Source organism: Amphibalanus amphitrite, unplaced genomic scaffold (genome assembly GCF_019059575.1).
Source record: "Amphibalanus amphitrite isolate SeventyFive unplaced genomic scaffold, NRLGWU_Aamphi_draft 000570F_arrow, whole genome shotgun sequence".
NCBI classification, from domain to species: Eukaryota; Metazoa; Arthropoda; class Thecostraca; order Balanomorpha; family Balanidae; genus Amphibalanus; species Amphibalanus amphitrite.
The window spans coordinates 28,571-39,944 of NW_024882064.1; the positions used below are offsets into that span (position 1 = coordinate 28,571).

At 53.4% G+C, this 11,374-nt stretch overlaps 1 protein-coding gene and 1 non-coding gene across 2 annotated transcripts; one reads left to right on the forward strand and one right to left on the reverse strand.

Annotated features, from left to right (window-relative positions):
* Trnal-cag lies at positions 1 to 84 on the reverse strand. Its single transcript has one exon. It is a non-coding gene; the product is annotated as a tRNA-Leu (tRNA).
* A 9,405-nt stretch (positions 85 to 9,489) lies between these two features.
* On the forward strand, positions 9,490 to 11,141 carry LOC122394056 (gap junction alpha-3 protein-like). Its single transcript, XM_043390613.1, has 2 exons — positions 9,490 to 9,659; positions 10,175 to 11,141. The coding sequence occupies exons 1-2, from the start codon at positions 9,524 to 9,526 to the stop codon at positions 10,708 to 10,710; spliced, it is 672 nt and encodes a 223-aa protein (XP_043246548.1). The 5' UTR covers positions 9,490 to 9,523; the 3' UTR covers positions 10,711 to 11,141.
* Positions 11,142 to 11,374: the final 233 nt, after the last annotated feature.

Here is an 11,374-nt window from a genome sequence, read left to right on the forward strand (position 1 = left end):
TGTCAGAAGTGGGATTCGAACCCACGCCCGGAGAACCGGACTGCGACCTGAACGCAGCGCCTTGGACCGCTCGGCCATCCTGACGATACGGGCGACGATGTTGCCATTAAATTTTAAAGTAGAACGGTATATAGTAAAAAAGGAATCGACTATCAATTCATATATTTTTATCTTCTGGTTTTACACATTGCAATGAGTGTCGCATTCTGGCCTGGTTCTGCTCGACGTCGACACCAGTTAGTGATTCTGCCTCTTGTCCAAGGAGCCAATTATGGGCGAGCTGTCACGTTGCAGTCGGCCGGCGCTCCGGGACGGCCGTCCACGCGCCAGAACTGACACGACGCAGCGCCGCCGTGGTGCGCCATTATTGAGACAAACAGCTCACGCAGTGGCGTCTGCCGGCCGGCCGATGGTGACTGATGGTGTTTTTAACTGTCGGCCCGCAGTCTCGGTGGCCGTCCCTTTATCGGACACTAAATCGCTCGTACTGTTCAATGCTCGACACTGAGCCGTATTTCATCCCTAATTACGTACAGTGCGGCGCAGATCAGCCGAGTCACGTGTAGATGTGAGGCGTAGAACTAGAAGTGCATGGTCATTGGTCATGTGACGTGCTGCACAGGTATACCTATCTTTACGGATCGGTTGGAAATAGTAAAGCAGTCCCTATCGCATGGCTTTCACATTTCCCATGCAAAATGCAGCCTATCTGCGACTGCACTGGCTCATCTGAGCAGGAGCTTGGCTGCCGATGAATTTGCCGTACAATTAGTATGTGGACCCGTATTCAAGGAGAATTGGAGAATAAAACTGATTAAAACCACCATTACACTGTTATTTGACACTGGCAGGGACGATAACAATGCCTAGCACATTTTGTGTGCACTCTGCATGACCTTATGCATAACCATAATCGGTCCATTTAACTCGCGGTACCCCTGCCAACGCCGTCCCCACAAGGGGCTCATCTAACGGCCCCATAAAGGCTCGCGATCTCAGACCTGTTACCATTCGGCTTCTATTGAACGGCGAACGATGAGAAACGAGTCGTCGAATCAGATCAAAATGAAATCACCGCCGCCGGTCCTGACGACGCCGTCCGTCACGGGCCCGGCGTCTGGCGCGGACCCGCGCACCAATTGACGACGATCGCCGCCAGAGACGTAAGCGGCTTAGCATAATGGTGAGGCGGGGAGCGGCGAGACGGCGCCGCGTGCGCCAGTTTCGCCTCGGCGCCGCGACAGAGACAAATACCTGGCGCAGGGGCCGGAGCGCGTGCAATCGACCGACAAACGCGCCACGATCGTCGCGCCGCGCCGCCAACGACGCAGAACGCGCCGCGCCGGGTATGGCCGCGCGCGTCGGTAATGTAGCCGAACGAGCCAATAAAAATGCCCGAATCGGAACTGGAAATGACCGACGATGGCTCTGGCGGCCCTCTGACGCCGCTCTTCTCGGCAACGGCAGCACTTAAACGCGCTTTTTCAGATGATTTCACAGAAAATTTGTCGATTCCCCGTCCCGATACCACAATAAACCTAATTTAACCGATTGTATGTGGTATGAAACGGTTTTGGGCGTTTTTCACAATTTAACAAGCTATTCAGGATTATGGCCGTGCCGCACTGCATTCGGAATCCTTTTGTCGCCTAGACTGGCAATGTGAAAGTTGTTAATTGTTTTACAAGGACTTGTTTGCACCACAATAAATCTATTACGTCTCCTTCGAGCCGGGTGAATGCTGTCATTAATCTAAATTAGCGGTCGTAATGTTGCACCTTAGCATTTCTGATCAGTTATCACATAGTTAACGTTTAGTTGACAGACGAATGAGCGACACGTAGCCAGCAGACCCGACAGCACCAAAGGCCCAAACACCCACTATTCAAGCGCATATCTCTAATCCTTCTCTTTTTCAAATATGCATCGCAGGCCATTATCTGCTTTCGTTGTGTTGTCCAGCATTATCTACTTGATTGTTTAGTGTTTGCATGTGCATAAGCTGTTTTGTTAATGACAGTCATCCGCTATATAACGCTTTGTCCTTTTACAACGGCCACAAAGCTTTTCAACAGAGTTGCACAACACAAGTAAGGAAGCCCTCTAAAGTTTCCATCCCTGGATCTTGGTAATGTAGGGCAGTTTCATCACGCCTCGTTATAACTCTTTGTGGTTCACTGCGCTTGATCACGATTTCGACTAAGTCATCTCAATGGCCCTGATTTTTTCGCCGCCACTCCCGTGCGCTGTCCTCTCGGGCGTATGACGTCACTCATCAGACTCCATTAGTGACGTCAGATATCAGACGCTGCCCTTAATCTCTCGACGACGTATCACGGCTTTGTTCCCTCCCGTTCCCCTCCTCGCTACCGGCAGCGACTCGACAGTCATTTAAACATTTACTCACCAGTATAACGCCTTTTGGGGCGACTAACGGAGCGACCGAGAGGGTGAGCCTTGCACGTGCGAAATTTCGACGGGGTACCTCCAGCTGACTTGTGCACGGCACCCTACTAACCGGTCTCTAGCGATGTGCCAAATTTGAGCACAATCGGCCCAGCCGTTCTCGAGATCTGGAAGCGGCACCCTGCACGTGCGCACGTGCAAAATGGGTCCCAACTGACTTGTGCACGGCACCCTACTAACTGCTCCGTAACCGTGTACCAAATTTGAGCGCAATCGGTCCAGCCGTTCTCGAGATCTGGAAACGACCCCTGCACGTGCGCACGTGCAGCAGCACCCCAACTCTGGCACATGGATATGCATTGCCTAGCGGGTGCCTACCTACATGCCAACTCTCAGCGCAATCGGCCCAGTAGTTACCGAGATATTGCAACAATTGCAAAAGTGACACATCTTCGTTTTGCACGTGGCACGTGCATAAGGGGTCACCCACATGCATCGGGAATAGTGCAATACTTGGTAGAAGGAATGAAGCTACCCTACAAAAATTACCGCGTGTAAATCGGTCAAGTGGTTGCTGAGATATAAGCCTCGCAAAAGCGTGACCACGGCCGGCCGGCCGGCGGCCGGCCGGCCGCTCATACTCAGAAATTTCCGTTAATCTAAGGAAAGACTACGCTCGCTTCGCTCGCTCCGTAACCAACAGTTACCGCCCTCACCGTTCTGGGATTATGACCTCTGGTCACTGACCCGGGATATGACCTTTCCTTCATCATGGTGTTCACTGTTCAGGTAGGGTAGGGTGGGGTAATTTGAACATGATGTGGGGCAATTTGAACATAGTGTGAATAACACAAAATTACGGAAAATCCATAAGTGGCATGACAATAAGACCAATGAGAGAAATTATCGTAACTAAAAGGGCTATCATATGAACGGGGTTTAAAGTTTCAGGGAATGAAGATGTTGACGCACAGTGTAAAAAATCAATTTCGCAAGGATAAACGCCTAACAACACGTCATTGCAACTTCATTGCAGCGCAAAATCTTGCATTGCTAGCGCCTAATACGCAACGGCTTTTGTTGTACAATGACCTAATCAGTGCCTTCAATCCAAGAAATTTGCTTTTGAACCCTGTTTTTTAAAATTGCAAAATAACTTTTAGCGTGGGGTAGTTTGAACATAGTGTGAGAATTTCAATGAAGACAGGGATAGCTCCGAAAAACAACGCTCCCAGTTTTTTTTGCCAATATTTTTGACCAAAGCAGTAGCAGATAAGTGATGCCAGTTTTAGAAAATTTACGTCTAATATCCGTCTAATGTCTGGCATTTTCGTTGATTTTCCGTCAAAAAATGTTAAAGTCAACTATTTGTCCAAATATGTCCGAAAATTATGCAGCTATCAACACTCAAAACCGTCATTTATATTGCTTATCATGTAATTTTACCAGCCGAAAAGTGTTCATTATATTGAGGGCTTAACAAGCTTTCCATTCGCCAATCAATGCTACGCACGATTACTTGATAAAAATGCTTAAGTGTGGCAGGCCATCGTCCAACGTTGTCCAGACTTCTATACCTTTGTGCAATCAATTCTGAATTGGACATTATAAAGAATCGGAACTCCGAATGTCCAGGTTCCGATTGGCACCACTATAACAGGTGAAGTAAGGTTTGGTAGAGTTTTTATCGAACGGAGATGATAGACGTTCTGTTAATTGAAGAGAGGCGAATTCTGTCAACTGACCGGTGTGCAGCGTGCAGATATTGATACTCTGCAACTCTTATTTTTGTTGTTGTGTTGATTTTTCAAATGATGGTATTTTTAGAATTGCTCTGCCTATTTGTTTATGGGTCAAACAACATCGGTGCTGGCGAGACTATCTTTTTTATGGCAGGTAAAGACAGTATGTTCAAATTACCCCACGGTGGGGCAATTTGAACACACCGTGACTTGGTGGAGAAGTGATGCTATGCTATTCAAGGTATGCTCGGCTCGTCCAAAAATGAGGCTTGCATGGTGAAAGCAAGTGACACATGCGCTACTGAAACAGTTTTTCTTCATCCAGGGTTGAGCTGGAATTTGGTACAACGGAGAAGACGTTAAAATATGTTCAAATTACCCCACACTACCCTATGACCTTTTTCAACTCTCTTGATATAACCCCGTTCTCCTTCAATAGATATGACCTCTTCTCCCGTACCCATCGCCACCAGCACCGTCATCGCTATCACTATCACCAACACCATTATCATCACAAATGACATCACCACCACCACTGGCACAAGTTCAGGGATCGGAAGACCTATAGCAGGTCGCCCCAACCGATGTGTTCAATGTGCGTGTTCTGCCGTGGGTCATTAACCTTACGCAGGTGGACAGGAGACACCCCCACCCCGCCCCCGCTCCTCCCGCCAGACGTGTCGTCTTCGGGTCCGATCGGCACCCCCCCCCTCCCGTTGTGAACCCGCCGAGCGGCAAAAAGTCGTCCCAGGCTGATTTGCATGAGCCGCTGGACAAACACTGGTGCTTTGGCGGCGATGAGTGATACGATGCCGAGGAGGGGGGGGGGGGAGCATTACCGTGCACCTGTTGACGATGATATTTGTTGGCCCCTAGATTTTCCCTCGCCACATCTGCTACAATAAATATGCGGAGTCTTTTTGTCATCTGCGAATCCCAACAACATTAAAAGAACAAGATAGTGGCCTTTATTTCCAAGCGCCCCTATTCTTTCTATCTACTCAATCGTTAGTCACGTCACCGTCTTATCGCAAACTACTTCCTTATTTGTCCGGTCGTAAACCGATTTTAGCATCTGTCTTGTCCGTGGCATCACCAGCTGTGTTGGCGGAATAACTGTACCGCACGTATTACGGCTCTCCGTCAATAACTGTACTTTGGGACAATCTTCGCCACGAGGCTGTCAGAGGCCATTTAGGCCCTAATGAGTGCCACCTGCGGCTATTTTGGGCACGAGTCCTGCCCGCTCGGTCGGACGGGATCCCGCTGTGTCACCGTATGTTAGGCCGTGTGCTGTGTCACCGTGTAGAGACCTTGAGCTGTGTCACCGTATGCTAGGCCATGAGATGTGTCACCGTATGTTAGGCCGTGTGCTGTGTCACCGTATGCTAGGCCGTGAACTGTGTCACCGTATTCTATCGGTGATCACGAGATCTGCCACCGCAGCACCATCGGTTATCGTTATGCTCACCATCGATGAGATGCTGCGATGCGACATTGGACAATACATGGGAAGCGTCGGCCGCTGCTTGGTTGTTTTTCCCTCATACAATTTATTCGCTTGTAATATGGCACTGTCATTCACATGTGTCAGCTCAGAGGCATCGCTGCTCACTGCACAGTAGGCGATTGTTTCATTGCCGTCGCTGTTAACGTTGTGTCGTACCGTTGTAGTGTCTCCTCGTGCTCCCATGCTGTGTTCAGTCCCATTCAGCGGCACGATGAACCATTCAGCGGCACCCCTCCCCCCCCCCCCAGCACCAGTCACCATCACCAGTCCGCCGTATCAGCCCACTGGGTATCCCCGTTCACCCCCGAAGTGCGTTCGCCGGGCGCGTGGAGCCTCGCGCTGCCCGGGCCGCGGCGCCGCGCCGGCTGCGTGCGCACAGCCGTGCATGTAATGACGGCACTGAGGGTGACCTTCTGACACCATGGCCGCCGCCGCCGCCGCCGCGCCGCCGCGCCGTCCCGCACTGATGGCAGGTTTATAGCTCCTGGCAGCGGGAGATGGACAGATGTGGGCTATCTGGCGCCTGTGATATCGAGAAAAGTGGAAACGAAGGAAGGACCGAGTGTCGAATCGAGACTGGAAAATTATCGACTTTAGCTACGCTCACGATGGGACATCAAGATCCCTGTGTGATGCTTAAAACAGCATGTGTTGTGCTGAGTAAAGGGGGGTGATTGCTCTATTGCTGATAACTGGGGCCGACTCGGGCACCGTGCTGAAAACGGTCCTCCGTAGCTGAACAATGAATATGAATACCACCCCGTCAGGAGTCATTGATACAAATCTCGCCGGTCTTTGAGCGCGGCGGGCTGGTAAAATATTGATTTACCTGGTGATGGATGTCGTCCCGGTCCGGTCCGGTGTGGTAATTACCATAACAGCGGGCCGGGGTGAGAAGGGTTCGCACCAGGCGGGTCACCTGTTTGCCGGCCCTCCAGACTGAGTGGCTGCCGCCGCCGCCGCCGCCGCCGTCTACAGGGGACTCGCCACTGCATGGAGAGTCAGGAGTGTGCCTGTCACGTTAGTATGCATGTATTTGGTTAGACGGATTGGGAGGAGGGAATCGGATGCCGGTCATTATTATAGAACCAATATTTGATCGCCCGATTGGAAAAGGAGTTCAGCATTTTAAGCGACATTCAATGCAGTTTGCGTGCGAAAATGAAATGAATCGGGGAGGTTCAGGACTAGGAGTGGATGGAGTGTGTGTTTGTGAGGGGGGATTGGGGGAGTGAGGTGAGCCGCGAGCGGTGCTGACTGATGTCTGTGAGTTTGTAAGTGCTCGTATTAGTCATGACTCGTGCGATAGAGTGACTCCTTGGGCTAGAGCAAATATAACAAGTGCTGTGTAAAGAATAGATGATGCCCATTGCCGCTACTGTAATCGCTCCTCAATGACGTAGTAGATAGGTGAATCACCGTCCAATCCCGGGGCCGCGGGGACAAGGAGCGTAGTAACAGGTGTCCTGGCTCGGATCGAGAGAAATGCATCATCAGCCGGCGCCGGTCGGGGGGTGGGGGGAGGGGCAGCGGCCGGCGGCTGTCTTCACGTGGTGGCTGGGCGGCGTGCCCGCTGCCTCCGGCTCTGACCCAGGCTCCCGCGCGATTGGCCCGTGCTGTGACCCCTGATGACCCGGAACCAGACGCCCGTGGCAACGGGGGCGCGTCAGGATGACGTCATAAGGCGCGGTGAGTGACGTCACATACCAGTGACGTCAGATTTTGGCCGATGAACCCTTCGACCGCTATTGCACGCTTGTGATCTCTATTACACGGCAGAAACACGGCTGAAACACAAGTTATGCTTCAGAAAAGGGGAAAACAGACAGGTGTTATGTAAGGTGCAAACATCTTAATATTTTCATTTTTCATGTCTTCTTACTGGTTATCGAAACTCACGGCCATATTTCCGTCCATTGACCAATGACCGGTGCCTGCCGGAGTCAGCCCCTCGACCTGCAGCCCTCCGTAACCCAACACGACACCGCGTCACCCGGTTACCGTCCGTCACACGCGGCGCACGTGCACACGTCACGGCCCGTCTGCGCACGTGACACGGGATACGCGGCGGGCACACGGGCCGCCGTGGCCAGCCGCTAATGAGTGACCAGACACGGCCGGCTCATTGGGGTCCGGACCTCACCCTTTGGTCAGTCCGCCTCTCTGGGGGAGGGGCAGAGAAAGGCGAGATGATGGGAGACGGGGGCGGAAAGATGGCGCGTGACCGTGCAGCCGGAACGCGTATTGGTGAATAGAGGAACATGACAGGTCGTTTGTCATGTGCCGCTCATCGAAAGTGTAGCTGCCGGGAGGAAGAAATAATGCTGGTCGAGGGAACTGCCGCCATTCGCCTGACGCGCTGCAACAGGATTTATCACTAATAGTTTCCTGCTTTATTAGATAAAATATGAAATGAAAATTACCACATAGAGTATCAAGATACCTGATATAACAAACATTATTTACTAGCAGTGGATGCACATTGCACAATGTCTACGAGGCATCGGTAAAGTTGATGAAGGCCATCAGTCGAATGAGACTGACGAAACCCTCATCCACCTGGCGATGCTGTGCAGGATGCTGTGTCGGATAAAATCGATTTCGTCCAGTCAGCGGAGCGTGCGTTTAGTGTTTGACGACCTGTCGACAGCCGGCGCCGGGTGCCGAGCCAGGGCTTCCTCCGTCTCTCTGAGGACATCTAACGGTCCCCGCACGGTTCGCACTGCCGCAGCAGCTGCGTTTACAAACAAGGCGCACCGTGCGCCACCGTGCGCCACTGTGCGCCGTATTGGCCACCTGCGCGGCCGTCAGTTGTAACGGTGAAGGCACAGGGTCACCTGCCGATGGAGGCCTCAACTTTGACAGGGGGGCTAGATCAACCCTCACAAGATCAGACAGTGAGCTCTGTCACTGCTTTACGCGCGCGTGGGTCTGTGATGTGATGTGCTTGTCAATTTCAAATGCAAATGCAAATGGACAACGTGCCATGCTAATGGTTAGCTGGCAAGGCCTTGCATTTTCATCAATGTGAATATATCGATGGCAATCATACCTCAGCTTAGTAGAGCTGTTCGACAGAGAGCATGAAGATGACCAGCTTATTTCATGACTTCTAAGACAACCTGGCCTGCTTATCTATGTAATCTGCAATTCAATCATATCATTCATGTCCACCAAGGTACTTTATTCAATTGTATATTTCATTATATATGAATCACTAAGCTCAGCTGTTTTCCCGAGCTCTGTGAGTCGTCGAGTCGACCCTTTTCGCCCCTGTGTCCCCCCCCCCCCCTGCTGTCGGCTGACCGTCGCCGCCGCAGTCCCCACCGCAGCTTCCTGTCCCAGGCGGACTGCTCTGACCACTGACCACTGACCGCAGGACTGCGGGCGACAGGACTGGACGGGTCGGCCGGCTCTGCTGGGAGACCGCCGGCCACGGGACGGGTCTGTCTGCCGCTACAGCGCGTCCAATACTGCTGGCAGTCGGACAGATAGACAGACAGACAGAATAACGCTATATTTCGGTGACCGCGCGTGGCACCCGTGGGTGGGAAGGTGTCAGGGACCCCCCGCGCGCGCGCCGGAGAGATGTCAGGAACCCCCCAGCCGACTACCGGTGCCCCCCCCCCCCCTCCCCCTCCTACCACGGATCTCCGGTTGGGCTTCTGCCGCTTTGGGCACGGGTCGGTGTCCCGTGCCGCGGCACGGGGCCAGATCTGGCCGCCGCACGGAGGGACCGGCGCCGACAGCGCCCCTAGCGGTCGGTCTGGGAAACAGAGCGGCGCCGGCCGGCGCGGCGGCGCGCACACAGCACAGGGCGGGCGCCAGTTCACGAACAGACGTCGGTGGTGAAGGTTGCGCAGCCATGAGTGTCCAGAGTGTGTTCGTCGTAGCAGCCGTGCCGCTGCCCGCAGAGGTCGGCGTCGAAGAGAAGAAGTCAGCGTTCTGGCTCAACAAGCTGTTCGGGTCCGGACGCAAGCGAAAATTGTCCAGAGATATAGGTGAGTCTCGGTCCCTCTTCGTGATGTGACCTGTTGGTGCTCGATTCGATTGCTGTTACTGCCATTCGTAATGAAATTGTCATCGAAAACGCAACATACATTCTTGATTCCTAACGTGATTGATGTGTCAGTGTTCGCTTTATTGGTGCACACACGTCACGATTTGATGACGGGTGAATGACGCAATTGATCGACCACGTGAGTGGTCAAGGTCAGGTTCGCTGTACATGTTAGCGTCGGGTCATACCTGGGATAATTCGTGGAATATGTGAGCAGAGAGCAAACATGTAACTTTTTAAGTGATTTTCTAGGATTTTTCATTAAAAAATAAAATGGTTGATCGTTTCAGCCAGTCAATAAGACAGAATTATTATTCGCAGTCTGTAATCATCTGTCTTAACTCTAAACGTCATATTTATCGCACCATTCATAAATTATGGTGAATAAGTCGTCACATTTACACAGTGAGTGTTCATACAACTCCATCTAACTGGTGTATTATCTCTCCGTTTCAGGGACATCGATCACCGAGGAGCAGTTGTACCAGGAGTCGCCTCCGGCCTCCCCGCGCAGCCCGGCCGCCTGTGCCCGCGCGCCCGGCGCCCTGCCCGACCTGGTGACCTGCTGCCAGCGGCGCCCCCAGTCGCCAGTCGTGTTCACCTTTCCGGAGGTGGGCGGCGGCGGCGGCGGCGGCTCGGCCGGCTCGCCGCCGGAGCCCAGCCCAGAGCTGCGCTGCCGCCTGGCCGGCCTGGACGGCACTCCCCGCGGCGGCGGCGGCGGCGGCGGCGGGATGGTCGCCCCCGCCCCCGCCCCCGCCGCCGCCGCGGCGCACGTCGACGACGAGCTGCGGGAGGTGGGCCGCTGCCTGCGCCGCTGTGCCGACGAGTTCGAGCTGTCGCGCCGCGACCGGCCGTCATCGTCTCCCTCACCGTCTGCCCCGTCGTCATCGTCGCGGCGCGGCCGGGGCCGGCCGGTGACGGTGGAGCGGCTGGCCGCCGGCGCGCTGGTGGCCGCCACCGCCGTCTGCGTCTGCCGCCGACTCTATAACTAGCCGCCGCCGGACCGGCACCAGCGACTCGGCCTGGTGCCGCCCGCGCCACTGGTGATGCCTTGTGATGTATGTGGCCGTCGGGTATGTGTCGTGTGTGCTCGATCTCAGTGTGTGTACGCCGCGTCGCGATTTATTATTATATTCCTGCGCGCTTCGCGCAGCGGTGGCGGATGGACTCGCTCGTTTTAAAATAAGTGTCTGGGAGGGAAGCGACGGGCATTTTTGTTGAATTGATCTCCAGCGCTGCCAAATGATCTCCGGCGCTGCCAACCGACGCAGGTCACGTGACCCCGGCCCTGCCATGTGGCGCAGATCACGTGACTCTCACGGAGCAATACAATCCGCGTATGTCTTTCCACGGCTAGCAGTATCAGTCATGTCCCGTTCGTCTTTCACCTGGTGATTCGTATGTAAATACACAGGTATCCCAGTTTGCGTCTCTGTAACCGCTCTCTCTCTGGGTTAAACCGGTCGCGAAGAGTTTCAACGTGTTAAGCCTTCAGGTAGTTGACTTGGGCCCGTTTTCGCGAGTCATGATACACAAGCATTGTGACAGTTAACAACAACAAACGCAATCAACCGTCATAAAATGTTGACAGTAATGGCATCAGACGACATACCACTTACTGTATAAGGAAACCACAACCCCAGCCAGCAATTTTGC